This window comes from Monopterus albus, unplaced genomic scaffold (assembly GCF_001952655.1).
Source record: "Monopterus albus unplaced genomic scaffold, M_albus_1.0 scaffold290.1, whole genome shotgun sequence".
Classification (NCBI taxonomy): Eukaryota; Metazoa; Chordata; class Actinopteri; order Synbranchiformes; family Synbranchidae; genus Monopterus; species Monopterus albus.
The window spans coordinates 648,258-676,053 of record NW_018128170.1 but is presented as its reverse complement, the minus strand read 5'-3'; the positions used below and the strand labels follow the sequence as shown (position 1 = coordinate 676,053).

General features: G+C 40.2%; 5 protein-coding genes across 10 annotated transcripts in view; 2 read left to right on the top strand and 3 right to left on the bottom strand.

Moving 5' to 3' along the window:
• Nucleotides 1–908, top strand: part of sos2 (son of sevenless homolog 2 (Drosophila)) — a 33,635-nt gene extending 32,727 nt beyond the window's left edge. Inside the window, 1 exon segment of the mRNA XM_020622915.1 lies at nt 1–908. This exon segment is cut by the window's left edge and continues 64 nt beyond it. Coding sequence (XP_020478571.1) covers nt 1–355 — 355 coding nt within the window. The 3' untranslated portion in view covers nt 356–908.
• A 1,541-nt stretch (nt 909–2,449) lies between these two features.
• Nucleotides 2,450–10,604, bottom strand: LOC109973390 (rho guanine nucleotide exchange factor 33). Of its 3 annotated transcripts, none has more exons than XM_020622935.1 (14): nt 10,444–10,604; nt 9,480–9,524; nt 9,059–9,223; nt 8,737–8,837; nt 7,971–8,107; nt 7,221–7,341; nt 6,734–6,872; nt 6,539–6,643; nt 6,367–6,456; nt 5,579–5,724; nt 5,319–5,411; nt 4,140–4,821; nt 3,659–3,762; nt 2,450–3,468 (listed from the first exon to the last, which is right to left on the bottom strand). In XM_020622935.1, the coding sequence occupies exons 2-14, from the start codon at nt 9,519–9,521 to the stop codon at nt 3,366–3,368; spliced, it is 2,028 nt and encodes a 675-aa protein (XP_020478591.1). In that variant the 5' UTR covers nt 9,522–9,524; nt 10,444–10,604; the 3' UTR covers nt 2,450–3,365. The 3 variants fall into 3 exon arrangements, with proteins under 3 accessions (XP_020478591.1, XP_020478592.1, XP_020478593.1); XM_020622936.1 differs by having other exon boundaries at nt 5,319–5,408; XM_020622937.1 differs by having other exon boundaries at nt 7,971–8,104.
• A 480-nt stretch (nt 10,605–11,084) lies between these two features.
• On the top strand, nt 11,085–15,491 carry cdkn3 (cyclin dependent kinase inhibitor 3). Of its 4 annotated transcripts, none has more exons than XM_020622961.1 (8): nt 11,085–11,176; nt 11,957–12,054; nt 12,188–12,243; nt 12,350–12,394; nt 13,037–13,259; nt 14,526–14,557; nt 14,717–14,820; nt 15,241–15,491. In XM_020622961.1, exons 2-8 carry the CDS (start codon nt 11,975–11,977, stop codon nt 15,328–15,330), a joined length of 630 nt encoding a protein of 209 aa, XP_020478617.1. In that variant the 5' UTR covers nt 11,085–11,176; nt 11,957–11,974; the 3' UTR covers nt 15,331–15,491. The 4 variants fall into 4 exon arrangements, with proteins under 4 accessions (XP_020478617.1, XP_020478619.1, XP_020478621.1 ...); XM_020622963.1 differs by lacking the exon at nt 11,085–11,176 and adding an exon at nt 11,194–11,354; XM_020622965.1 differs by lacking the exon at nt 11,085–11,176 and adding an exon at nt 11,426–11,501.
• An 865-nt stretch (nt 15,492–16,356) lies between these two features.
• cnih1 (cornichon family member 1) lies at nt 16,357–22,685 on the bottom strand. The gene is made up of 5 exons (XM_020622971.1): nt 22,427–22,685; nt 21,024–21,092; nt 18,957–19,069; nt 18,684–18,827; nt 16,357–17,492 (listed from the first exon to the last, which is right to left on the bottom strand). Exons 1-5 carry the CDS (start codon nt 22,505–22,507, stop codon nt 17,465–17,467), a joined length of 435 nt encoding a protein of 144 aa, XP_020478627.1. The 5' UTR covers nt 22,508–22,685; the 3' UTR covers nt 16,357–17,464.
• A 2,471-nt stretch (nt 22,686–25,156) lies between these two features.
• gmfb (glia maturation factor, beta) overlaps nt 25,157–27,796 on the bottom strand; it is a 6,375-nt gene continuing 3,735 nt past the window's right edge. The window contains exons 6-7 of the mRNA XM_020622972.1: nt 27,725–27,796; nt 25,157–27,193 (exon numbers count right to left, since the gene is read on the bottom strand). Of these exons, the coding sequence (XP_020478628.1) occupies nt 27,122–27,193; nt 27,725–27,796 (144 nt within the window). The 3' untranslated portion in view covers nt 25,157–27,121. The remainder of the gene's footprint in view (nt 27,194–27,724) is intronic.

Here is a 27,796-nt window from a genome sequence, read left to right as displayed (position 1 = left end):
CGACACGCCACCTCCGGTGCCCCAGCGGCCCCCAGAAATCTTCATCAACTACCCTCTCAACCTGCAGCCTTCCCCTGTGGGCCGATACCACTGGGACTTCAACAGCTCCCCCAACTCCCCAAACACACCGCCCAGCACACCATCGCCTCGGGTCCCCAGGCGGAGCTGCTTCCTCAGCGCCAGCCAGAACAGCCTCTGCCCTCTACCGGTTCCAATCACTGCTCCACCTGTGCCCCCACGCCACAACTCCAGCTCACAGCAGCCCAAACTCCCACCAAAGACGTACAAAAGGGAGCTACTGCAGGCCCCACTACAAAGCCTCTCATTGGTGGAGAACACTGATGGCAGCCAGTGAGTCTGCTCCGCTATACGTTTTTTAACCACCAAGAGGTGATCCTGAAATACAAAATGTCTCCTGCAAACTACGACACAGTGGACCTAAAGCTACTGATCGGAAAGAAGAACACAGCTCCACACACTCATAACTCCACACACCCGCCCTCTGCATCGACCAGTCACACCCCCACTGTGCCTCTCAGGGGATCAGTAGCTCCGCCTTCATCACAAACTCTCTGTGCCAATGAGAAACCCACACCGGTGTGCCAGCTAATAAACAACATGGAGCTGAGTGTTTGTGTCTGTTTGTTCTGATCAGAGCGGCGACCATCCGCTGCTGATAAAAGTTCTCACACCCCTAACTCGGCCCACTCCCACATCACCAGGGTGGGGAGAATAAGGGACTTTGGACTCCGTAGCCTCAACTGTCGTGCTTTGTTTCTCTGGGCATTGACATCATCTGGATTCATGCTGCAGCTCACAGATTGTTAGAACCTCCCCAATGGTAACTGTAGCTCCTTTGTGGTGGGTGTGAGCGGCAGACGTTTCCATTGACTTGTGTTTCATACTAACTGAAAAGAAACAGTTGCCAAAGTCTTATTTTATGCAGGGGGATAAGGGATTTTTTTTTAACACATGACATTAAAAGAAACAAACTGGAGGCGACAATGAATCCCCCACCTTGTATCTCAACTGTACACTGTGACTGTAACCTGACTGTTTTCTGTCTGGAGACAGGCCCCTCCACAGCCACAACATGTTGCCTTTAAAAATCCAACAGTAGTGACCTCTGACCCCAGGCTCCAGCCCTCTCGGCCCCGCATGGGAAAATGAGAGCCGAGAACACTCCATTTGCACAGCGAGCTTGGGAAGGTCAGCAGGTTTCAGTTAGACTATTAAAGTCACTCTGCAGTACGTGACGGAGGGAGTGCAAGCAGCACCAATCCAGGACGAAGAGAGAAATGAGGGTTTCTCTCTCCAACTCTTCAAAAGCTGATGTCTTAACCGATCCCCTTATGAACGTGTACTGCTGTCTGACACTGTGCTCTTCTCGTGACCAACTTTTCTTCATCGGTATTGAAACCCAGCACTGGAAGCACGTAACCTCCAGCCAAAGCTGGGTCAGTTCCCCCAGTGGCTGCTCCAAATGCCTGAACATCCACAAAAAACAGGAACTTTATAACTGAACTTTGTCTTCTTCTTTGTTTCTGCTTGAAACGGTTTTGTTTCACTTTGGAAAGACTGAAATAATCCATGCATCATGCTCAGATGTGCCTTTTATTTTGTTTTCTACTTTACAGAAATAAGCAAATGGTGTCTAAAATGCTAAAAAATAAAGTTGCCTATGTAATGTTTAGAACAAAGCTATACACTATGAAATTGTACATGTTTGTGGATACTGTGTACATATAACATGTATACACTAACTAAATAATTTGTATAAAGTGACAAGTTTTTTTTTTCCTTGTTGTATTGTACCCTCATCCGCATCTGTTCAGTCAAATATTGCATAATAATCCAATGCTGCTACAGTCGGATAAAAAAAACAAACAAACTAAAAACAGGTCACTCACTAACTTTACAGACAATCTCCAGATGAAACACTGGGAGTATTAACTGAGGAAAGCCATTTTTTTTCCTTCCCTGCCCCGTACCTGTTTTAAATGCAAAGAAAAAAATGATAGTTGAATATGCCAAGCACTTGGACATGTGCTTCACTTTCTACATCCTACTAATTACCTTTTCAAAGACGTTTTGATGCTAACGCTCATTAAACAGAGAGTTGGAATTGTGTTAAAGTTGCAGGTGCATAAATCCAGACATACGGATGAACAGTTGCAAGTATTTGAGCATCGCGAAGAATTGGAACCTTTTTTTCTGAAAAACACACTTTGTGCACTTTAGGCTGTACTGTTGATGAGCCACAGTTGTTATAGGTCACATTTGTAAATGCAGTGGTCCTGTGCAACTGTTAAACTCAACTTTCTACATGGATCAGGGCAGAAAAACACGAGTCTACAACCTCACTCTGAACCCCTCGGTGTTTAGAAAAGACACAGGAACATATGGGGGTGTCTGATGACCACAAGCTGGATCTCAGCAGATTTTTTAAAAAAATCACTCTTTGCTCTGAAAACACAGAGCCCTGCTCCTCCTCGTCCTCCTCACTGCGTTTTGTGCAGCTGATGATGGATGATTAAACCTCTGGTCAAACTAGAGATGAAAGGGAAGTGTTGATAGGATTTTTTTTTATGGACAGCTGAAGTCAGATAACTTCAATGTCTTCGCTCGTATTCTGTCCATTTCCCAAGTCAGTATTGGTGAGGTTAATTTTTCCTTTTTGTTTTCTGGGTTTAATTCTTAAATTCCAGCCCATTCAGAATAACAGCTTTTCCTCCGGTGGCACTGTAACAGCTTGATCCAGCAGTTGGTTTATTTGATGGTATGTGGCCTTTTAACTGCTTTGTATTAATAGTCTTGATGAGATTAATAAATCACTCAGTCTTATTTTGTACTGAACAACTCGTTTCTCTTTTTTTTTTGTTTTTTTTTTATGTTGCCATAAATCCAGCTTCCCTCAGGCGTTGGACCCAAGTTACATTTTTGGAAATGTATGCGTTTGCCTTCTGATGCGGCGTTAGATGAGAAAACTGATATTACTTTTATTTATTTTGAAAACTTACCATGACCTCTACAGCCAGCATGTTAGCTTAGCTTAGCAGAAAGACTGAAAGCAAGGGAAGCACCTACCCTCAGTCTAAGAGTAGCCTACTGTGTGTAAATAGTGCACCTTAGTACAAATTAAACAAAGACATGTTCATTGGTGAGCTTTGGAGGAGCTGGTATGTGTATTTTGATACTATACTACAGCCAGAATATCTGTGTCCAGACTAAAGCTAACTGGCTAGCTGTAGCTTAGCTTCATATTTACAGTTAAAACACCAGTAATGTTACTAAAGATCTTGTCACAGTTTTGGTTGTAACTTTTTGTGTTATGTTTCACTTGTGTCTGAGGAGGGCGGCAGGGGTTAAACAGTGCTGCAGGGTCCTTCGCTGTCCTCACTGTCATCCCACAATCCTCCACTGCCCATGACTGCTGCATGGTTTCCTCTCTGCTGAGCCAGGCCTGATCTGAAGAGACAGAGGGATGACAAGCTCAGAAATGCAACAGGTAAAAGTAATCTCACTGATCAAATCCATCTCTTAGCGCTCAGTGGAACTACATGCCCTTCACTGAGCGTTCAGACCATCACAGTTTCATCCTACCTGCAAACTGAGTTAAGCGTCATCAGTCGTAATTCAACTTGATGAAGGCTCTCACCTCAGATTTTCTCTGCTTGGATTGAAATTCTGAAAGCTCTCCCTTGCTGACGCCTGAATCGGTATGAAGCCTTGTCTATTGTCTTTCTCTGGAGCAGAATCAGCCTGGTCCGTGAAGTGAAGTGGATACAGAGCAGGTTTGAGTGTTAATGAGAAAACTGAAGACTGCAGTGTCAGGAAATTAAGGTATCGGAAACACAAGCAAAATGTCATGTTTATAAGCAGGTCAGATACATACTGTGGAGCAAATCGTATAGACAAGATGTAAAATTTTGTAGTGAGTTGCATGGATTTGTCATTTGACAGAAAAAAAATAATCTTTTGCAGTTGATGAAGATTTTTGATCATTTCTGAAGCAAATATACAGAACATTTTGAAGCTTCCAGCTATTAATATGTGAGGATTTAATGTCTTCCTCTGTCATATATGACTGTATACTGAATATATACTTAGGTTTTGGGCCAGTATCGCTACTACTGCACCTGTATGGTCGGGTCATCCCAGATGGGCCTGAAGGCACTTTGTGGATGAAGAGGAGGTGACCCTTTCCTGACGCTGACCAGTCTCTTCCCGTAGGAGCTGATGAGACACGGAGTTGGACCGTTCACACACGGCCCTGCGGTGTTTCTCAGTGGAGGATGAGGTGTTAATCTGGGAATCTGCCACCTCAGACACACAGTCCTCTCTTTGGGCTCTTCTCTGGACTGCTGCTGCTGCTGTCTGTACGAGGGCTTTAACAGTACCGGCACCTGGCTGTCCTCCTCTTCATCCTCCCCACTGGGGCTGCCCATTATCTCCCTGCGGAGTGTGCCATCAGGGCTGCAGGAGGTGACAGAGGAGTAGTCAAAGGCCGAGTTGTCGTCAGGGTCTGTCTCAAAGTCCTCAAGGTTGTTGTTCCTGTGAGGTGCCTCCATCTCAGTGGTGCCTTTCCCTATGGGCTGGCTGAAGGTGCCCTGACCTGATTCTCTGTTCTCTCCCGATCGTGCAGCCTCCAGGGTGAGGAGGGAGCAGTAGGCGTGTCCACAGTCATTGGCCAGCGGGGTCAGAATGGTCTGGTCTCTTCCACAGCCCTTCCTCCTCGCTGGGCTACAGGACCAGCACTCTAGATGCACCGAGTGGCGGCTGTCCACCTCATTGGTGAGGTTAGCAGCCTGCTGATTGTCTCTAAGAGGAGAGAGGAGATTATTATACCAGGACATCAACTGGCAGTGTGAGGGGCAGCGGCATGAAGGCAGGGGGAACAATCTGCAGTGCATTGACACAGGTACTGTTAGTATCTGTAAGTTATGGGCCAGTACTCTTTATTTATGTTATTCTACATTAAGCTTCTTAAAAATTAACATTTAGTTAGCAGTTAGCTGCTGCGAGCACACTTTGCAAGTGTTACTGTAGATGTACATTAGTCCTGTCACACAATAATAACTGAACATTTGGCAAAAATCAAAGTGCACGATGCTCAAGTGTAGAATTCCATGTTGTACTGAAATGAATGGATGCTACTGGGATTTGAAATGCTTGTGCTGAAATATAAAAAAAACAAAAAAAAAACAACTCCGATCAGGCTCCAACATTATTGCATGCAAATGTCTCTGGGAGCATTTTTCCTGCAGGTGTTGTTCTGTCTGCTGTGTCCTCTGAGGCCAGCAGATGGTGACACTCACCTCTGGGCAGCAGAGTCGGACTCCTCTCTGCTCTGTTGGCTCCTTGTGCAGCAGTTTACAGAGGATTCACCAGCCACAGCATTGGAGCAGCTGCTGTTCATGCAGAGGATTAATACAAGTTTAAACTGTGAATTTATTAATTAGCCCAAACACGCCATTTAATAGAAATTTGTGACAGAGGACTGGATTTATTTGACGCCTATGGGGACTACTACCTAATAGTATATGCCAGAGGCATGAAAATCAGATGATGCTCTGACCTTTGTCCAGCTCTTTCTTCTTCCTCCCATCGAACATCTTCCTCCAGGATCAAATGACAGTGAGATAAAATGCTCCTCAGTGCTCGCTCAGTGCCCAGAAGGAGGCTGCAGTCAGGATGCTCTTTACCAGTCCACTGCAGTAGGTTCTAGAGAGAGATGAGTTTTATTTTCTGATTAGAATCATTTTGTTGTGTATTTCAGATGTTGTCCCACCCTTCAGATCAACATCCATAACTTTGGGATTCATGCTGACCCAGTGTCACATCCACTGACTGAATAAAAGATGGGCTGTGTGACAACTCACTGGTGAAGCCACCACAAGTCGATCGCCCCCTGGTGGTTGGCTGCAGTACAGGTTATATACTCCATGTAGGTTGCTACATGGTCACTGAGCTGTTAGTGGATGGGACCTGACCCAAGCTAAAAACTAAACTAAAGTACAAGTACAAATTAATTTTTCCCACAGATCACTAATGTTGGGGGGTTTTTTGTAGATATTATCATGCTGATGTGTGTACAGGTGGTCATTTTTCTGTTAAGGTTGTTTTTAATAAGTTATTCGTTGATACGAGGGGTATTTGAGCTGATTTGACAGCTTTGATTGGCCATTCACTGCTGTCACTCAACTTCTGGTCACCACTGTGCAGAATCTTGTTGCCAAAAAGAAAGATGGCAGCCGCCGTATTCAGGATATTTTGGCCTCACTTTTGCGTAATGGAGGGAGGTGGTGATGCCAAGTCGAACGTATATACCGTCAGTGGTCACATCTTATGTGGCTGCTGACTCACCTGAATGTGACTCAGGTAGCTGTGTATACGAGAGACAGGTGCCAGCAGCAGGGAGAGCAGTTTCATCTCATCTCTCTCCATCTGGCCACTCTGTAACATCAGATCCAAAAACCCATCATGCCTACCTGTCTATCATGAGTGAATAATGGTAATGCTGTATCACTTGAAATACCTGCATTTTGTGGCCTTTTTCAGGATGGTTCAGTCTGCTGAACTCCAGTGAGAGGACTGATGCCAGGGTAGTCATGTATCCAAGGTATGTATCTGAAAATGCTGTCTGAACAACCCAGATTAGAATAAACACCGTGTCCCTCAGTGTTCGGTGGGATGGGTCGAAATCATAAAAGGTACAAAAGAAAAAACGTACATCGTTTTGACCAATGAGCTGCACCAGAATGTCTCCAACCAGAGACTTCCAGTGTTCAGCAGACAGTCGCTCCTGCAGGGAGTTTCTGAAGAGCAGGTGTCGCTGTAACAGCTGCTCCACAAACATCAGGTATGTCTGACTAAATCAAAGAAAAACAATTACACTTATAGTAAAATATTACCACACAATTTCAACATTAAATGAAAAGTACTACTGACTAGTAAATGTTACTGATTCTTGTTTATTACGGTTACAGTAATAGCTGTACGGTAGTGCTGCCACCGGTGGTGACTTCCATTTCTGCCTCTGTAGGTTTTACTAAAGATTTAATACACTAAACATTTACCCTTTTGTGTGATCAGATGTAAAATTTGCCTTTATTTTCTTCCTTTTTATTGCAGGAAGATTTTAGCCATTCAGAAATGCTGGTGTTTTCCCCTTTTAACTAGTCTGAGAGCCACCTGCATATAATCTGTTTTGCACTTACTATGGCTCCACAGTCACTGGATGAGCTGGTAGCGTCTTGTATTTGTCGTATAGCTGGTTTAAGGTTGAAACATACTCCCACTCAGAATGCAGAAGTTGCATCGCCACCTGATGTCGTGCATCTGTGCAAAAATAAAGATAACATTAAGCTACATGGATGGGCCTTTACCCTGTATTGTTTATATTTCAACAAATACTATGACATTTTGTATTAGGTTGCACTTTATATCCAGGCTGATGGGGACTGAAATAAAAGGCCAACAACTGCTGGTGAAGTGCTTTTTTATCAAGGTACTGAACAGTGGCCAGCAAAAGAGTTTGATTCAGTTAACATGGCAACTCAGGACAATTGTGTCTTGGAGAGCAGCAGCCCGTCAGACAGCTCAGGGGAAACTGTCCTCGCCTTCAGTTATCTGTCAAAACATTTTTGTAAGCGTGTGTGTTCACCCATGCTGATTCTCACTTCTCAGGCTGATGCAACAGTTAAAACTCTAACTGTGGCTTGTTCCAGTAAAAGTAAACAAATTCCTTCCGAATGGCTCCTTCTAGATACAAACAGCTGAAACCAGCTTCTTCTCCTGACACTGGCTGTTGAAAGTAGCAAAGGTAAAATGTTTAACATTCTCACTATGTGGCTGAATCGCTGTTGTAGCAGTTGACTGTAAACACCTGCAAAAAGCAAACTGTTTTTATAGCAGTGTGACAGATGTTGATCCCTCCCACAGTGTAACACAGTGGTGTGTGAGCTCACCTGTGCCTTCGCTCAGTCCTGCTTTGAGGCCCTGCAGGAAACAGTGGAGGAGCAGTTTTCCTCTTGACACACATGCGAGTGGAGCAAGCGAACAGTCACTGTGACTCTGTGCACCGGCCGGCTCTGCTGGATCACTGCTGCACAGCAGTGGACAGATGGTAACAATAAACTTGGTATAAATATGTTGATGTGATGTGGTATACCGTACCATGTAGGTGTTCGGTGTCACTACACCTGTGTTATTGCCACCTTCTTGGTATATCCAGGTGGTAACAGGCTTGTTTATAAGTGATTTTTAACAGTTCAAACAAACAAGAAGAGGTGATCTGCTTCTATATTGCATCTTAGTTTATATGCCATTGAGTTTGATTTGACTGAAATCTGTCCAGTTTCTTTACAGCCTCAGGCCTCTATGGCACAAAGCAGTGTGGTGGCCCATAAGAACCTAACACATAAATAAGAAATGAGCTTTAAATCCAGAATGACTTTCAGCATTTTTCTTAATGTTTGTCTGTTTACTCCTGCACATTATTTGGTATTTACAGCAACTTTCAAACACATATTTCTTTAATGTTTGCACTTTTATTTATAACCAAATCTACTAATCATCTATACTTATTTAAAGTAAAAACATATCAAATTTAAACATATTGCTATTTAAATGGCCCATTTAACACATTTCATACAATTTGGGATGTATTATGTAATAAGACATGGTGGTTGTAATAATTTGGATTCATATCAAACTGTGGTTTTTATGTTTTACCTTCCCCTCTGTTTTGCTGTGGAGCTCCTTTCATCCTGCTGAGGTCTCTGTCTGTTGCTGTACAGCTGCAAGATCTGACACCGCATCACACCAAGTTCTTCCTGCAGGATGACAAAGCATTGGGAATAAATGTAGCTTTACTGTCTGCAACAAAGTAAGTATCATATTTTATGCTGAGTAAAATCTGTTATGGATGGGAAATCCCTGCAGTCGAAGGTTGTTCCAGTGTTGTTTCCTTTGAGCTGTTTATGTGGCTGTATGTTTTTCTTCCTGAGTTACTGTGTGTAGTTTGTCTGACTAGTTGGAATGGTCTGAGTCTCACCCTCAACGACTCGACCAGAGCCTCCAGATGAAGAGTCTTTTTCTGACAGCTCCTCCTGTTGTCCTCCAGCTCCTCCCTCAGGAACGTGTCTCCATGCTGGATCTGGCTGAGCTCCAGGAGAGCGCTGGCGAAACCCGTCTTCAGTTCTGAGACCATGCATTGTAACTGATGGGACAGCGCGGGTACCACATAAGTCAAACATCAGATTTACCAACATGACATAACAATAATAATCTTTGTTGTTTTCAGTTTCAGCTGCAGTGGAGAGGAGCATCAGCTGAACGTCTGACACTCTGTTGCACATGAGATGGGTTTTATTTTGCATCTCCTGCAAATTTTGTAAATAATATGAGTTAAAAATTTAAAGTGAACTGTGTTTTTAACAAAGCCATGTTGGCCAATAAGTGAAGGTACAGAATACCTTGGAGATTTCACTGACGAGCTCTGTCTCTTGAGGCTTCATGATCTGCACGGAGAGAGAGACACAAACAAGCCTGTTTGCAAACGCTGATTAATGTGCATAATTCTACAGCTTATATGACTGTTTTGGGTTTTCTAGCAATCAGAAAGCTGATGTTTGCAAAGAGAAAAACCGTGTTCACTCTAACCTCCAAAGGTAGATCAGATAGTGTTGAAGATACACAATGGGAACAAAGCAGAGAGGTCAACCTGTTTTTCTCTCAGTAATGTGAATCCTTAACCTCTTTCTAACCAAAAGCTCACAGAGACAATAAGAAACATGCAAAAACTAAATATTTGCATGAGGTTTGCTTTGAGTAGTTATGATTTTAAGCACAAAAATGCTAATTCTGCCATTATTTATTCTTTCTACTGGCATATTAAAGCCACTAAATGGTTCACATGAGCTTAAATGACATTTCTAACCCACTGAATAACTTTTGTATATATCCTTATTTGTTTATGGTTCTAGCTCAGATGTTGCCCCTGCCAGCAGCCCCTCTGCTAAGGAAGTGACAAGCCAGCCAAAGAGCTCAGCCCTGCAGGCGAAGTGACTGCAGGAGCCAAGATCCTCCTTATAACAGAAGGACAGGCACAGATCAGCAAAAACTGAAATATGTTAAAAGTAATAGCCTCACATTTTACACTGCAAATAAACAATATAAAATCACTTTTAAAGAGATTAGTAATACATTTCCCGGGGCAATTTCAATATTCTGGAATCAAAATATGTTGGAAATCACGTTTTTATTGTAGGTTGCAAGACTATAATATACAGTAGACGTTCTACTTAAAAACATGTGGTAGTATTTCCAAACATAATAAAAAAGTGTTGGAGATGCCCAGATATAGAAGAATCCTCCAAATATCTTACTCAGTGAGTTACTGCTGAAGCAAAAGACACAAGAAAGCCAGAAGAAACTTACCTCACTTAAAGCTCTTCGGTACAGACATTTTAAAAGATGCAGAGACAACAAATTTTGGCAGTTTCTTGTCTCCTGTGTGAAAACTTGGTTTCAGTCATTTGCTGTGTTTGAAAGCGGCAGCTCGTGTTGCGCTGTGGCTGCTCTGCGCCAACAGCAGATGTCCTGCAGGTTATGTCCTCATGGAAATACTGCTTTAATAGAGTTAGTTACAGCAAAGAAAGAAAGATAGTTACAGCAACGTGCCTTATTGTTGTGCATCTGTGGTCATATGTGATTCCGACCATTATATTATTCTATAAATAAAATATCAGATGTGTGCTTTTTAACAGACAGCAGCAAATAGTTTATTTGTTGTAGCCTAATGGGAAAAAATCTTTACGCTTATGCACAAGCAAAGAGTACTGAAAGATTTCTTACCATAACTTCCTTACTTTTGTTAGTTTATTTAAAAATTAAGACATTTGCTGGGATTGTATGCTTTATTAGATATAACTATTGTATATATGTCCATCTCTTTTAATTTTATTGACTCTGCAACTGTTTTGCAATTTAAAAATTAGCTCCGTCTGTATGATTCAAGAGAAGGCGAGCGCACACCAGAAGTACAAATGTTTATTTCCGGAAGTGGGTGTGATTAATGGCTAGTACTTTACTCTGATTGGCTACTTTCCTAATAGGCTTTTCAAATCGAAGCAACAGCTTCGGAGTTGTCAAAACAGTCGACAGGAGCAGGTTGAGACTGGTGTGGAATAATAAAACTTCATAATTGTATTGAATTTTTAGCTACATATATTGATCTCTGTGGTATTAAAACACAACTTATTCTTTTCTGGTAACGGTTAGATATAGGTTTGTCTTCAGTTCCCTCATGTTTTGCTTCGGTCTGACAGGAGCTGCAGTGCTAATCTTAAGTAAGCTAGCATTAGCAACATTCATAGGCGTTATCTTTAATTCTGGCATTAATGTCAAATTATATGTTGTCATTAGAGTAGCTATTGGATAAAGAAGGCAAAATAGAAGCCAGACTATAACGTGGTTTATTCGTAGTTTGTAGGCTGGTGAGTAGCCTATCTTATTTAATGGACCACACCTGTCATCTGTTTTAACCTGATTTAGAGCCGGTGCTGGACGAAGTACATTTATTCATGACTTAAGAAAGTAGTAATATCCATATGCTCTGTTACAAGTAAAAGCCCTGTATTTAAAGTTTAACATAACCTGCCACCATGGTGCACATTTTACTGTGAGGTTAACTGGAGTTTACCTAATGAAAAAAGTCACTACTTTGATAGAAAAACACAAGCAAAGTAAATTCCCTTTCTCCAAAACAGCACAAGTCTACTAAACAGAAAAATGTAAGTTAGAAAAAGTAGTTTTCCCCCCAGCTGCAGAGTGGACTTTGATCTCTGAAAGTGCAAGTAAATTCAATTCAAATTTATTTGTATAGTACCAAATCACAACAAAAGTCATCTCAGGATGTCGGACATTTGTGTCTCTGTTACGGTTTCTATAGTCTCGGAGGGCTGAAGTCATGAGGACCAGTGAGTTTGACTCCTCATCTGAAGAAGAGGAGGTCGGGGAGGAGCAACTGAATCCCTTCCACATCTCCTGGTTAGCTTCAGCAGTTCTATTTTTGTCTTGGGCCCCGAAGCTGCATGGATCTTTTGAAGAATCATTGTTTTCTATCTAGAAATGTAAAACGTGCATCACTATGTTGATATATTTTGTCTTGGCTGGCTTTAAGGTTACCTCTGTCCATAGTGGAGTGCTCACAGTTTCTTGGGATATGTGCACTACCAGGTAAATTTGTACTTCTTCATTTTACACACTGCATGTTGCTGCTGTTCTCTTGCTGTAAGGTTTCGTGTACAGTATCAATGTAAAAATTAGCTTCATCTGACTTCAGGTTGCAAATACAGAGATATTCGCAGGAGTCTGCAAAGAGATGTTGGTAAGACAACCTTGATCCTTTTTGATGATCAAACCAAATGCTCTGGAAGTGGTTCATGTTACCAGACTGATCTAATTAGCAAGTGGTTTTAGGTTTTACTTCAAAAATTTCAGTTTTTTCACACATTTGGGGGTTGGACTGTGTGTATTTAAAAAAAAAAATCAACAATTTTCTGACACTGACAATGTAAATGCTGCAAGATGTTTCACTGATCACTTCATTTTGCAATGTGTAAGTTTTGACTATGAAATGTTCAGAGTGCATTATATATGGTATGTTTTAACAGAAATGAATCCACATTTAGCCAATAATTATTGATGGTACAGTGGTTTCAGAAAGTAGTCAGACCCCTTCACCTTTTGCACAATTTTACTGTTAGATTTCATTTTAAACGTATAAAACTGACATTTTTGCCCATAAATCTACACGCAACAACCCATAATGACGAAATTAAAACATGATTGGATTTGATTTTTTTTTTTTTTTTTATTAAAATCTGTCAAATTTAACACTTATGTACCTGCAAATGTACATAGATGTCAAAGTGAGTTTTCTGTTCAGCACTGCAGAAAGTTTAATTGTTTGGCAGCTGTTTGAAAATGCTTTGCTGTCTTACATCTCGGCTGTTCTTCCTGGCGACAGAGGAGCTCCAGAACCAGGGGGTGCAGGACGTGTTTGTTTTCTGCACCAGAGGGGAACTCAACAAGTACAGGGTTCCCTCACTGCTGGAGGTATACCAGCAGCAAGGCTTCACAGTTCACCACATGCCCTTCCCTGACGGAGACGCGCCTGAGCTGGAGCAGTGCTGCCAGATCCTGGAGGAGCTGCAGGTCAGCCTCGAGAACAACAGGAGGACGGTGATCCAGTGAGTGAAATCATCCATCAAACTGAGAGTCACATTTTAAAACACAGCTATAAAACTGTTGCATCACTGTTAAAAAGAAGAACATACAAATGAAGGAAACCAGGCGTTCTCAAACTGGTGCCACACAGAGATGTAGCAATCGTCATGTGAAGGAAAGGGAAGCAGTATAACAAAAACAGCAAGGTTTGTTTTTCTACATGGTGTGTTCTCCAAAAACTCTTAACATATTAACTCTCAGGTGGCTGTTGATGGTGAAACTTATTTTCCTGGTTTTAGGTTCTGGTGTTTTTAATATAATAGAGCACATTTGTTTCCATTATAGAAACTAAAGTGTTCAACAGAAGGTAGTTTTTCTGGAAAAATGCTGCAATAATTGAGAAAGGGTTCATAAATAAACTTTTAGTAACAAAAAAAAAAGGACACATGAAATTAAGTGTTTACATAGCAAGTTATTAGATTATATGGTAGCGTACTGCTGCCACCATGACAAAAAGACTTTAATCACCTTTATTTGGCCAAGTATGTTACTTGTTTCTGGTACAGAACCAAGGCAGCCATCTGCAGTGCCAACTCAACTGATGGCTCTGACCATCGGTACAGTAATATTAAACACAGAAAAGGAGATCTTTATATTTGAGATCCTGAAAATGGCACTTGCTTGGCACTTCTGCATGAAAAATGTCTAGCTGTTGTTAAAAATGAAACGTTCTATGACAAACTCTTACGGTGGCAGCAATATACAGTCGCAGGAATGTGAAAGGGGAAGACTTTTATTCTGACTGAGCTCTTATTCTCAGTGTTGGTGAATTAAAATAGGCCCATGTAAACAGAGCTACTGCACTGACAGCAGCCTGAAAGGAAGATCAGTGGTTCGTGTGTCGCTTTATAAAAACGCTGCTGCTCTAAGGCCCCAGAGCGGCTCTGGGATCCCCAGGTGAGCTGATGAAGCAGCTCACCTGGCAACAGGAGGAAACTGGTTGTACTCGTTCTGCCTAACATATGAGTGAGTTTAACCTTGTAAACGTGAAGTAAAAAAACTGACACTGATACGGCCATACTTTCTATGCCGATTAAACCCATTGTGCTTTTAATATCTGAAGTATTTGCAAACATTTGCATCTTAAAACCTTTAAGTTTATTTCAACAGGCATCTATTTTCCCCCAGTTATTGCTGGGACTTGTCATTTCACAACTGAAACATTTGCTTTCAGCGTTTAATCGTGCATTTCATGGTATTTTGCACTTTTCCCCCCCCCTCCCCTAAAGCTGTTACGGAGGCCTGGGACGCTCTGCATTAAGTAAGAATATTCTGCTTTTACTCTGAATGTTGCTCTGTGTTCTGTCAAGTCACAACATTCGTGTTCTTTCCCTGTGATCTTAAAGACAGTATGTCATTTTATGTTAAAAGGTCAAACCTTTTAAAATTACTTGACTGTATCATATATCCTGCTGTTCAGTCGCCGCCTGTCTGCTGCTTCAGTTCTCTATAACAATGACGGCAAACAAAGCCATCGAAATCCTCAGGGAGCACCGAGGAGGAGGAGCGATACAGACAGTGAAGGTGAGAGATGGCTTCTTCCTCTGTGAATCTGTAGGTGTATTTACATGTTTAGCCCCATCAGCCAACCAGTCTTCACACATCTGTCCAGACACTTTTATGTAGTGAGGAAATATTTTTGACAAAACGGAGGTTGTCACTATATTGACGTGGATGATCCTAGTGAGAAACGTGCTAAGACAGGTCTTAGAGTGGACTGAAGGAGAGCTTTGTCACATGGTCTTTGAATAGTGAAAGTTAGTTGGAAATCCACAATCAAGCTCATTGCAAAAATTAGTGAAGTGTCTGTTTTTAGTTACTGGGCTACAACATGCACAACCACCTGTACTGTGTTTTAAAAAGTGTATTTGCTGCTTGTGAAGTCTTAATTTTGTGCTTCAGTAGTTCAATAACAGATGTTAACTTAATTTCCCTTTTCCACAGCAATACAACTTCCTCCACGAGTTTCGGGAAAGGTACTCGGCGTACCAGGAGAGCAGACGGGTCTCTGCAGAGCGATCGGTATCGCGGTGATCACTGCTCCGCTCCTCTTCTTCTGAACATGCTGAGCTTTTCACACAAAACTGCTTCATTTGTGTGTGTGCGTATGATATAATTGTACTCTCTGATTGCACTTTAAAAGAATACTTTTATAGCTATGTGTCCTTGTTATCAAATAAATGACTTAAAAATCATTTTACATTAATTTATTTAAAAGTGTCATAAATAATGCTGCTTGGCATTAAATGTAAATTAAAACAGTGTGGGAGCTTCTGAACTCCCAGCTATTTTAGTAAAGCCATGATTGACTTTCATAAGACACTGTCTATACCCTCTTATTTCATAGTCCTGCAGTCAATCCTCCCTTTATGAAAGTAATGGAGATCAAACTGTGAGGTGTTGGAAGCTGTTATTTGTGCTGCTTTTACAGAAGTGTGTGTTCAACCCAATTTAAATGGGGGTTATCTGAAAGTGTATTTGCTGCTTGTGAAGTCTTGATTTTGTGCTTCACTGTGGACCTGCACATTAGTGAAATGTAAGCTTATGTTCAACGTTGCACCTGTGGGCCTTGAAAATATTCAGGTTTGTGCGACTGAAACAAGTATGTTCAACGTTGCACCTGTGGGCCTTAAATATTCAGGTTCGTGCAACTGAAACAATCATTTTCCCCAAAATGCAACTGAAGTTTAGACCAATTTTTAATGCTAGTTTGCATCAAAAATTAGCCTAAACATGATCATTTTCAAGACCTATCACAACTGTTTAAGGCATTTTAAAACTTTTTAGACTTTGAGGACCTGCACAAATCCAGTTGTCATGTCTAATGCTGACCATGTCATGATTGACTCAATTATAGCATCTTAAATGATCAAATTAGTAAAATATAGGTTGAATAGAAAGTCATCTTGATGCTTTTTACTAGTAATAGAACAGATTTTGAATATATAGCTGTTATGTACATTCAGAAAAGGTTAACACGTTTCCCTTTCACATCAGGAAAACCTTAAAGGAAAGTAGTAGGAAAAACATTTAAGTACAATTACAATAATCCAGCCCGTATTAACAGTAGGATTGTTTATTTAGATGCAAATAAACTCATTTTGTAGATGTGACACAAGATCGGATACATGAAAGGTTTAACTGCGTGTGACAGTCGTTTTAAAATTGGAATAAATATGTTCTAGTGCTTCTGGAAAAGTGTAATGGCCTTGCCTCTAAAAACCTTTGTCACTGCAAGGAGTGCTTGATATCCCAGAGACAAAAAGCTAAATTAAAAACATTGAATAAATTAACACTGGAGTTCCTACCAATGTGGCATATTTGTTGTTGAAATGAGCAAAATGCACAGTGACAAAAGTATAATTTCAAAAGGTACATTGAATAGTATGGCACAGCGGCAGTTTCCTAGCAAAGCTCAAATGCAGAAAGAGAATAATAAAGTTGAATATATTCTTGTGCGGTTGAGTCTACCTTTGAGTTTATCGATAGTTTCAAGTCCACAGCGAAACAGGTCACACGTCACTTTGTATTCTGGATTCACACATAAAGCTAAAATATTTCAGCAAGAATTAAAGAAGACATATGGAAACAGATGTAGCAACAACCAGACTGTTGTCCCTGTGCAACACATCTCATTAAGTGATAACCTATGTACTTCAGCCCTGTATTTTCAGTCCCAAAATGTTTATTTGAAGACATTTACCCATGTAGGCAAGAACCGAATCAGGTTTGCACTTTGTTTTCAAGATGGCAACGAGTCACAAAGCCCAGAATCGAATTCACAGAAAAAGCTAATGCAGTTCAGCACACAGCTTAGTCTCACAGATAAATGCACACCTGAAAATCTCTACCTAGTTTGTGAATACACTTTAGTTGAGAACCAAGATGGAGGAAAAAAAAAAAATTTGAAAATCACACCATTTAAAAATAAAAGGAAAAAGTCCTTATTTTCTGTAAAATTTAAACTACAGCACTGTGAGAGGAACACTGCGACCAAGTTGTTCTATTAAAACGGGCTAGGTGTTTGACACTCTGTGCTGCGTACAACAGTTCGAGTTCTTCTGCTTGAAATGCGTTTCTGTGGTCTCCAGCAGGTCCAGTGTTCCAGCACTACTACTGTAGTGTCTGGTCATCTACTGTACATGCAGGTCCTTCTCCATCGTCCACTTTAAGAGCTCACAAGAACATAGATCATCCTGTTTAAATAGACAGAGGAACAAATGAGTACATGTTTTGCAATAATAAATCAGGCTGGTTTTACATTTGTGTAGTTTGTTAAAATTAGATGCATAATTGAAGATATAGCTACAATTAAAGGAATAATTCAACACTTTGTAAGGTACACTTAGCGGGCGTTCAGACTATGTGCGGTAAAACGCAACTCCCTGCTGTGTAAACAGTTTTCTTCCCGTGGGTGTCCACATTCCGACTGCCCCGGTATGAGATTGGTCAATGCAGTGCCTTTGCCGAAGGATGTCACCCTCTAAAGGTTGAACCAGATCCAACTTTTCCACCACATGGGGCTGCTTCATTTTGCCAGAAGCCACTGCGGTCAATGCAATCCCCCATTAAAATGAATAGAGAGGGCTATGTTCCCCCCACCTTTGAAACCAGTCTGAACATGGGCTTATTCCCTGTCCTGCTGAGCCGATCAATACCACTCGCATCTTCACAGGAAATATGAAGCTATAACCAGGAGAGAATTGGTTTAGCATAAAGGCTGCATAAAAGGGAAACTGCCAGCCAGTCCAACAGTCACAAAATTCACTGACCAGCTCCTTCAAAGCTCTAACACAGTCTCTTCTATTGGGTTTATATGAATATCAGTGTAAAAATGAAACATTTTAAGTGTTGAATGTTGTGGCTCAGGAGGTAGAATGGATTGTCCCCTAATCATAGATTTGGTAGTTCGGTCCATGTGTTGTTGAGCAAGACACTGAACCCCTAGCTGCTCCCGATGGGTGAATGGGAAATATTGTAAAGCGCCTACGAGTGCTATACAAGAACATTTTCCAAATGATTTTGCTCTTGACAATTACAACCTCTTGTAAAACCACAACTTGTTTTGCACTTTGCAGATGAAACAAACAAGCCGTGTTAATCAGTGAGCTCTAGAGATGCTGGTAGGTGGACTGTTACTTTTGGACAGAACCAGTCCAACTTTCTCCATTTCCAGCCTTTATGCCAAACAAAGCTAAGAGTTCATATTAACAAGCAAATGTGGTATCTGATCCAACTCAACTGGCAAGAAAGTGAATAATCCAGTTTCCCTAAATGTTGTACTGTTTTTTTTTTTTTTTTTAGATTTTTAGTTTACACAGGATCAGTTTTCTTATTTCAATACCACAACAATGTCGAGAAATAAGATAGGAAAAATAAATGTGTACCCATAGAGATAGTAGAAGAATGACAGGAGGTAGAAAGCCAGTTTGCACCAGCCTTCTTTTTGACAGTACGCCAGAATGTCAGCATTCATGATGGTTGTTGGGTCGTAGAGTCCTGGACCACTCATCACAGGCCTGGTCATATACCTGCATCACAGTGGCAGAAGTCATATTACACATCGTGTTCAAGTGTCAGTTGTGTTGAGTAGGAGAACAGGGTGTTTAGTAATACAGATGAAAGAAAAGCCAGTGGATTCCTTCTTGTCAGACACTCACCTCCATACATGATAAGCCAGTAGTGGTATGTTGAGACAGAGGGTGAGCCATTCGGCTGCACAGAAAAACATCACGCAGAAGAAGAAATGGATGAGATACTCTGGCAGCACCAGCTGAAAGAGCAAACGAAGGAAATGTCAGAATCCAAATTTAACAGCAATTCCCCTGTTTAGATGAGCCTCTCAGTCTAAAGTCACATATAGAATAGTTCAACTGTCTACACAAATGACTTGATTAACAGGTGCAGAGCTGCATGGGCTAGATAGTGACATGGAAGTCAAAACACACATTCACAAAGGCAAAGAGGAAGTGAAAGTATGGAGTCAGTTCCACAGAAAGTTGAGGAAAGGAATGAAATGCAACTATGAGGTTTAGTTCAACTATAGTCTTACATAAACATACAAGCCTCCGCCATCACACTATCAGGCAGAAAAATGTCAAAGCCCTTGTGCTGCAGGTAAAATAGACAATACTTCATCGCATGTCGACCTGACAATGTGCAACACAAACAGGGTGAAAAATAAGACCTGACAGACTAGGCAACACACTGGAGGACCATGCTGTGAGCACCAGCCTGCCTCAGGTTGACTGGTGTGGGGTTCAAAGGCAGATGGAGGCACCACATGGAAGCCATGCATTCAAGAGTAGCAAACAGTAGAGGTGGGGGCAACCAACAGCCCACAGATGGATAGGTGAGGGGTGTGTAAGAAGAGGGAGGTGCTGGGGGGCTATAATGTGGTGAAATCCTGCACTGTGCTGCCAAATACAAAACTGATCATAGCACAAAAAAGTGCCAACTTGAGCTGAGCACACGCAAAAAGACTGGCATAGTCAAAACTGCAAATCGGACTGTGGCGTGCATCATGGATTAAAGAGAGGGATCTGTACTTTTTGCTACAATAACTTCTAGTGAAATTACCATCCTCTCAAAGGTCTAAAATATTGCTGAGCTCAAGAGTGTTGGGATTGTGCAGCCATCTGCTCTGAACCACAGGTGAGGTCAGGCAGTGCCAAGACTGAACTCATACACAGCAGCCGAGTTCTGCTAATTGCTGAAGCAAACTGCAGCCGCCTCCTTGCAGACTGTATGTATTATTAGGTCTGATTCAAGACCATAATACACAGCTTAGCTACAAAAACCAAATTATGTAATCTTTCTTTACATCATGTAAAAGCTCTGTCAGGACAGCATATAAGCCTGGTGTCATGTCTCAAACTCATGTTACTTGACTGTACCAAGATTTTACTGTACCATTTACTATAATACTATATGCAAACAAAAAGTTTGTAATAAAGATCATGCATGTTTTGAGCATTTGCAAGTCTTTTCAGTTAACAGCTACACCTTATCAGTTATCAATAACTTTGGATAGTTCATCTGAGAGGACTGATCAACAGCACCATAGCCGCTATGCCTCCAGAGCATTTTAACAAAGCCTTAGTTAATTTATAAGATGCAAAAAGACGAAAGCTAAATTCAGTATTTTAACAAACGCTTACATCTTAAAAAGCTGCACTTGCAGAATGAATGACATTCTTAAACGCCACAACAGTCAAAAATGCACAAGAAATAAAGATTCAAAAAGACAAAACTGACAACAGTTAAAAAGAAACAAAAGGCACAGGTGGCATGTCATCTAATCCCAAGATTAACTCTGGATGTTTCTCTGAGATTAGTTAACTGAAAAGACATTTGCAAACACTTCCCCGTGCAAAATGACAAGACTGTAGACTGAGTTGAACTGAGCGGGCATTTTAAAGATTGGTACAAACCTTTAATGCAATTTTGACTCTTTTAATCTTTTTGACCTTTTCAACTGTCTTTTTGCCGTTAACAAGATGTTTAAAAAAAAAAAAAAAAGCAGATTAGGAAAAACAAAACAAAAGGTGTTAGAGTTTGACAGCTGACAAGATCACTGAATTCATAACAGGCAGGTTATTTAGCAAAACAGTGCAGAGAAATGATTGAAAAAAGAGAGGTGGACAAAGTTAACCTAAAATAAATGAAATCCTTTCATAGCTACATGCAGTCAAAGAGGGACTGTCAGGTACTGTGGTGTCACTTACCGGATTTAGTGTGTTACACTGATCTATAGGATTCTTGTAATCAGTCTTCAGCTCATCAAATGCTATTATCTGGAGGAACAAGAGGACCAGAAAGCAGCACAGCAGAATTGTGTATTTTATTAACATGCAAAAAAGCAATATGACACTGGGTAGCTTTTAACCCAGTTAGAAAATTGTGAAAATACCTGTGACATGTTAGAAAAATGTCGATGTTTTGTATGACCAAACAATTCACAGTAACATAAAGCAGCAGATTTAAGAATGAAGGGCTGCAACTAATTAAATAGATGGTTTTGTCTATGAAGCATCAAAAAATGTAAATATACCTATGATATCTTCAAAAGTATTGTTTCAATGTCTAGAAGGCATAAAATATTTTATTACATAAAAGCAGGAAATCCTCTCATTTGCAATAGCTGGAGTTAGAAAATATTGTCCACTATTTTTGCTTGAAAAACGACAAATAAATCCATTATTAAGTCGATCTAATTTAAAAAACAAACAAACAAAAAAAAACACCTGTGCTTTGTTAATGTCCAGATTGCTTATTGAGCTATCCAGCATTAACACTCTTAAGTACACTAGACATGATTTTTTATTTCCTGCCATTACGTTAACGACACGACTTTTGAGTCATGGACACGTCGTTACATACAGCCTCATAATCTGCACCGCTAATGTTGACTTTGACCATGAAACTGACGCTATAAAAAGTAAGATATGTGACTAGCAGAGATTAAGACAACTACTTACGGCAGCATCGGAGCCGTTTGTCGCTCCACGATTGGAGGTTAGCTCGCAAGGCTGCTAACTAGCTAGACAGCTGCTAGCCCCAGACTGTGATTGTCTCCTACTGTATTACATAACATAGAGTGTATGCAATAAGTTACATGAGAGGCACACGGTGGGGCTAGCTAGCTACCAACTAAACACTAATAGTTTGGCCACCCAGACATTTACTATAACTAAGCAGCACTTACGTATGTATAGACTCTAAAATGCGCTATATAGCGCTAATTAAGTGCAGTCCATTTACCATAAAATACAACATTTGGAAAGAGTTTACTTTAACACGGACGTGTAAATACAGCAATGTTTGGATGTTTAAATGCTAGCTAACGTTAGCTCCTAGCCGATTGTAGGGTGTGTTCCATTCATTCACTGAGCACACAGTTGTTACTATGGAACTACGTTACCTTGGATACATTTTAGCCAGAGGTTGCCTCGATCGGCGGTTAGCTACGTAAAACCCTAAAATCGGCAAGGATTTGTGGTCAACGTTACGAGGCTGGCCTAGCGTCAGCCCGGTCTTTGCAAACCCTCATCGCTCACCTACTTGTGTCAGCGCTGTTGAACTGGCAGGCCGACAGTCATATCTAATGTTGTCTAAAATGTGTACTTACGTGCCAGATAGCGAAGAAGATAAGCGCCGCCGTGAGCAACAGAGTAAGCATATAACAAAAGGCCGCGAACGTGAACGCCATTTTTCCCTCTGCTTCTGATGGTGGGTTCTTGGCTCGATCGGCGGATGATGCAGGCAGCTTCGCAGCCGATTTAAAATGTGAATTCTTCCTCGGCGAGTGTTTAACTAGCAGATACTCTTACTGGCGCATTACTGCCGTCTTCTGGAGGTATCTAAGTCCTTCATCGTTTGTTTTCTTCAGTACCTCTTCTTCTTATGGTGTTTATTGGCGACTTGCAACCCAACCTAAGGTGCATTACCGCCACCTGCTGGGCTGAGTGTGGAACGCTAATAGAGCCGTAGGAATACTATTTACAAAAAAACTTCTTAGAACTGCATAAACTACTAAATTCTATCCAAATTCCCTATATCTGCCAAATAACTAATAACAACTCTATATGTTGTCTTACAATTGTTGCCCAAAGGAATCTCTATTGACATATTAGTAATCTTCTTTTGTTCCAATACTGCTATGTTTCAAGCATGTTGTTCATTATAAGCACTGCATATGAACAGGACATGCTCTACAGTGTGGACAAAGACCTGTAGGGTGTTTACCTATTTTATACAGGGTATAATTTAAACTTGTGTGACCTATTCTCAAACGAGTTACTACACTTTCCTCTTTTCTATTTTCTTCAGTACTGTTCTCCTCTGGTGTTTGTCCTTTTGATGATGTCTTGAGAGCCATACAGTACCTGTGGTGGAAAGTAACTAAGTACATTTACTCAAGTAAGCTACTTGATTACAGATTTGAAGTACTATGGCCTACTTGAATATTTTCATTTTTTGCTATTTTATACTTCGACTTCACAACATTTTAGGAGCAGATATTGTACTCTTTACTGCATTACATGTATTTAATAACTTTTGCAACTTTCTAGAATCAGACTAATAAAACAAAATACACTCTAATCATAAGACTGTATTGATTATCGGTAGGAAATTCACAAGCTACTTAGCAGTACTTTAAATTATAAGCATATAACGTAACTAAAATTAGCTCCACCTTTACCAGCTACAGAATTTGAGTATTTCTTCCACCACTGATCAGCATTGTATATCATTTCTTGTAATACTAAACCATCTACTGTACTTACAAATTACACTTAGCTGGCAGTTTATAATGTGCACACTGCATTACCATTTGGACTCTCTGTGTTCTGTGCAACAGCATATGACAAAACCAAATATGATCAATACTGTGTGCACATCACACAACCATACAGTGTTTATCGGTTTGAAAACAGCAGTCACCTGAAAACAGGGGTAAACATCACTGTCATTTTATTTGAACAACAGGACAATAGACACTTTATAAAGTATGGGAAAATACAAATATCTCAGGCTTCACTGATGCCATGAGGCAGCTGGTTATGATACATGTTTCAGGCATTTTTCTTAAAAGGGAAAGAAGTATTAAGACACCAAGAGCCGAACAACACATCTGCAGGATAAAGAAAAAGACTCACAAGGCCAAATATATAACAGGTTCACCACATTGGAGAGCAAGCTTAGATCCACAGGACATAACCAGATACATGGCTCAAAACAAAAGAGAGCTCTTATTCCAACAGACCTTGTACTCGGAAAATTATCTGATACAAGACCATTGCTACATCCCATTTGCATGAAAGTACGTAACAGTACGTAAATATTTTAGATAAGAATAAGAATGCAGCTGAGATGAGGTGATTGAGATGTGACTGTTATCAGTCAAATCAAATTATCTTAATAATTTAATACAAATCCTCTGCTCTGAAAGAACGCATGCATCAAAACAGCAAATTAAGAAATTTCTTTCGAACTGTACTGACATTAAAGCATGCACTTCTTATACAGTAGCTCTCCACATTTTAGAAGAATTTTTTAACAAGATAACATCTAAACATTTTCATATATTCACATCAAAACCAGTACACTGCAAATATTTCAAATTAAATACAAACACCATTAGCCTGTAATGCTCTTGTCCAAACAATCTTTATACATCAGTCAACAGAATTAGATTTCATGTTGACTGTGAATTTTTTTAACATTATTTCATGAAATTTGAAGGTTTCTGTGGGTCTTGGGGTCATAAAACGTAGACATACAGCTTGCAATGTGTACAAACATTAGAATTACTCGCAAAACAAGTGATTACAGTTACAGCCCATTGTTCCTGTTGGATTTAACCCTGTCAGACATGGAAATCAAATATAACTGTCTAACATTTAGCATCAATAAATGATTTATATGAAATGGTGTGATTGTGTATACATATAATTGAGTCACATCTTCAGTATAACTATTAGTTTCTATTATTTAATATAACCAGGATTATATTTTGACAGAAAAAAAATGTTCCTGGACTTTACAGATCAGAATGTAAAAAAAAAAGCCCCCCAAAAAGCTTTTTGTTCATCTTATATATTTTTCACAATTTTTTATTTGTGTCATGTTTTCATTTTGGCCTCATGGTCTTTCAAAACAGACATAAATATGACAAAAACACAAGGCAAGGCATTGGTATGGTAGACTTAGCATGATATCTTACATTATGTGGTGATTTCCTGTGCTGTCAGCTTTAAATCAGCCACAACACTCCCTTCTTATCCATTTCCAAAGTGGGAGCTTCTCAATAAGCGACTACACTGATGTGAGGACATGTGAAACTCACGTGTGTGCCTGTTAGGGCCACACCAATATACTTAGCAGATTTCAGGTTTTCATTAAGAATCAGAAATCTGCCACTTGAGTCATCCATCACCAGTGGAACGGTCACGTATTATAAACCACTCAGTAGCACTGGCAATACAATTTTATTTTCTTTGTAGATTTGGGGTATTTTCAGTTTTCTGTAGCTTTCAACTGCCTGGGACTGGTGACCCTGCTGTTACGAGCTCCTAAGTTTAAGTCTGCTACTCCCTCTATGCTGTTTTAGAGGACCTCCCTCAGGGAACAAGGAAGAAATGTCATTTTTGGGCATGGAAATAACAAGATACATAGAACACAGTCTGTAATTGTTTGGAAAGTGACACACTTTATGTGGTTTTTTAACTGTATACTCTAGCACATTAGATTTGAAAAGTGCCAAAAACTGAGAATTTTGGCTTTTTAACCTGTTTGTGTTTAATTTCAAACCCAACATGACAGAAAACAGATCAAACACAACAAAAAAGTGTCACTGTAAAAATACTTACAGACTGCATATTAAACATTGGCACAAAATTTAAGCTGCTGGCACATTCAATGCTAATATCAGAATCAGCCTTCAAAAAGCTACACTGGTCAAACCCTGTACGACATAGAAAACTGCCCAGTCTTTCACCTGCCAAATCAAAATATTAAGTACAACAGGCGCCATTCTCAAAGCTGTGACCACCACGAAGCAAAGTGGCTTTATGTCAGAATTAAGCACAACGTTCATAAACACTAACAACAGTAATAGCTATATTGCACAATGTTAGCTAACAAGCTCCCTAAAGACAGAGTAACCCACTTATACAGAGAAGCCTAGTCGATTTAAAAAGAGGGCAGGTAATGGCACCCTGTGTGCAGTGTTTTCAAGACTATCACAAGAGACAGGGGTTTGTTGTATAAATTGATCAGTCTGGAATGTTTCAGTGGAAAAATTGCTTCCTGGAGTGTGAAACTGCTCTAACATATAAACAGGTCCAAGGCAGAATGCAGTTTTACCCATGATTCATGCTGTTTTTTTTTCTCTAAACAGAGATGAAAAAATGTGATCCGACAACGGACTGTGATGAGCACCACTTCATGGCTTCTGCCAGCTTGATCATGTGCACAGGAGAAGGTACAACACATCATATACACTGTAACTATCAGAAGTGCCTCTTGTCAAATGGTCCTAGTGTTAGTGTCTTTTGTAGACTGGAGTGATTATAGGCTGTTAACTAAAGTATACTTAAAATGCCCTTAAATGAATACTTAAGGAGAAACTGACTAAAACAAAACTCAATTGTAGTGGTGACTGTTTAGATGTTACGGCAGGAAGTTTGGTTTTTACACAAAAAACAAAACTAATGCTATAAAATGTAAGTTATGCTTACATTACCCTAGGTACACTAGAAAAAAAAATATAAAAGTAAGACTCCCTCAAATTATAAAAAATTATTAAACATAAAGGGCGAAACTCAGGAGGTTCAGAGTTGCAAAAAATGTTGAGTGTAAACTACTACCACTAAATTCTCCTTAAATGAACACACTTAGGAAGGGCAGATGAGTACTATTAATCTCTGTCCACTTGAAGAGCGATGGGAGTGTTAATTCAACAGACACAAACTGGCACACGGAGAGACTGTAAGGAAGATAAACGCAGACCTGCATCAAATAGTGTTTTCAGTTTTAGGCCGTCACATGGGGCAGGTTTAGACAGTGCTTCAGGTGTTGACAGCCACAGAAAAGCAGTCCTGTGATTGTCTGAACCTTCTGGTGCACTTTCAGTTGTCATATACAGTAAACCTCACCAAAGAGGTTTAAAACTGAGTGCAGAATGTTATCTGCAAACACTATTCAAATCGGGTCTGGTACACAGAAGAGGGAAACATTAACTGGTGTGCTCTCCCAAAGAGATAATGCATGTTGTGCAGTCTGGATCCTCTTCACATCCCAGACCTCTGAGTTGGAGGCTTTAGCGGAAGAACCCAAGTTTCTCTCTAAGCCATTCCTCTGTTAGGTCCTCTGTGTTTCTGATCTCGAACACCTGGGGGAAAAGAAGAAGGAAAAAAAAAACACATAAAACAGAGAAAATAGTGGGATTTAGAATTTTCTTTTAATACTTGTGATGTTTTGCTTTATAAAAAATGATTCTGAAACATCATATTCATCCAGTTTTGCTGAATTTAGTCACACTCAGAACCAAGCTTCCATGATCTACATGTTCTTTTTTTCCAATAATAACACACATTCAACATGTATTGTTCAGTATATCAGGTGGATTTGATACTTTAACACGCAAATGTAATAATCCACATATACAACACATGGAAATAATTTGCATCCTGTAAGATTTAGGAAATCTGTGAGTTGTCTATCAGAAACATGGGAACCGAGCTGTGTAGATCAGATATAGTAGATCACTTTTAAAAAATGTGGCATTTTATCAGATTTTGCCCACTTGTCTGGCAGCTATGAAAGATTTTATAACAGTGTTGCAACAGTTAAAACCCAGTACTGGTTTATTATGACTTGGCACAACAGATTTGTGTACTAACATTAGAAGCAGCTCACAAACCTTGGTCAGTTGAACAGTTTGCACCAGTTTGTTTTTGCTTCCTGCATACATCATCTGCTGCTCTGGTCTGCA

Bases quoted from the DNA above. Each gene is read 5' to 3' on its own strand.
- cnih1 (XM_020622971.1), bottom strand. From the start codon at position 22,507: ATGGCGTTCACGTTCGCGGCCTTTTGTTATATGCTTACTCTGTTGCTC. The intron at 19,070-21,023 runs GTAAGTGACACC...TTGCTCTTTCAG, and splicing joins AGTGTAACACACTAAATCCG to CTGGTGCTGCCAGAGTATCT. The intron at 18,828-18,956 runs GTGAGTGTCTGA...ACTGTGATGCAG, and splicing joins CTGGCTTATCATGTATGGAG to GTATATGACCAGGCCTGTGA.
- cdkn3 (XM_020622961.1), top strand. From the start codon at position 11,975: ATGAGGACCAGTGAGTTTGACTCCTCATCTGAAGAAGAGGAGGTCGGG. The intron at 12,055-12,187 runs GTTAGCTTCAGC...GCTGGCTTTAAG, and splicing joins AATCCCTTCCACATCTCCTG to GTTACCTCTGTCCATAGTGG. The intron at 12,395-13,036 runs GTAAGACAACCT...TCCTGGCGACAG, and splicing joins GAGTCTGCAAAGAGATGTTG to AGGAGCTCCAGAACCAGGGG.
- LOC109973390 (XM_020622935.1), bottom strand. From the start codon at position 9,521: ATGAAGCCTCAAGAGACAGAGCTCGTCAGTGAAATCTCCAAG. The intron at 9,224-9,479 runs GTATTCTGTACC...CTGTCCCATCAG, and splicing joins TCGTCAGTGAAATCTCCAAG to TTACAATGCATGGTCTCAGA. The intron at 6,644-6,733 runs GTACGTTTTTTC...TGGGTTGTTCAG, and splicing joins AGCTCATTGGTCAAAACGAT to ACAGCATTTTCAGATACATA.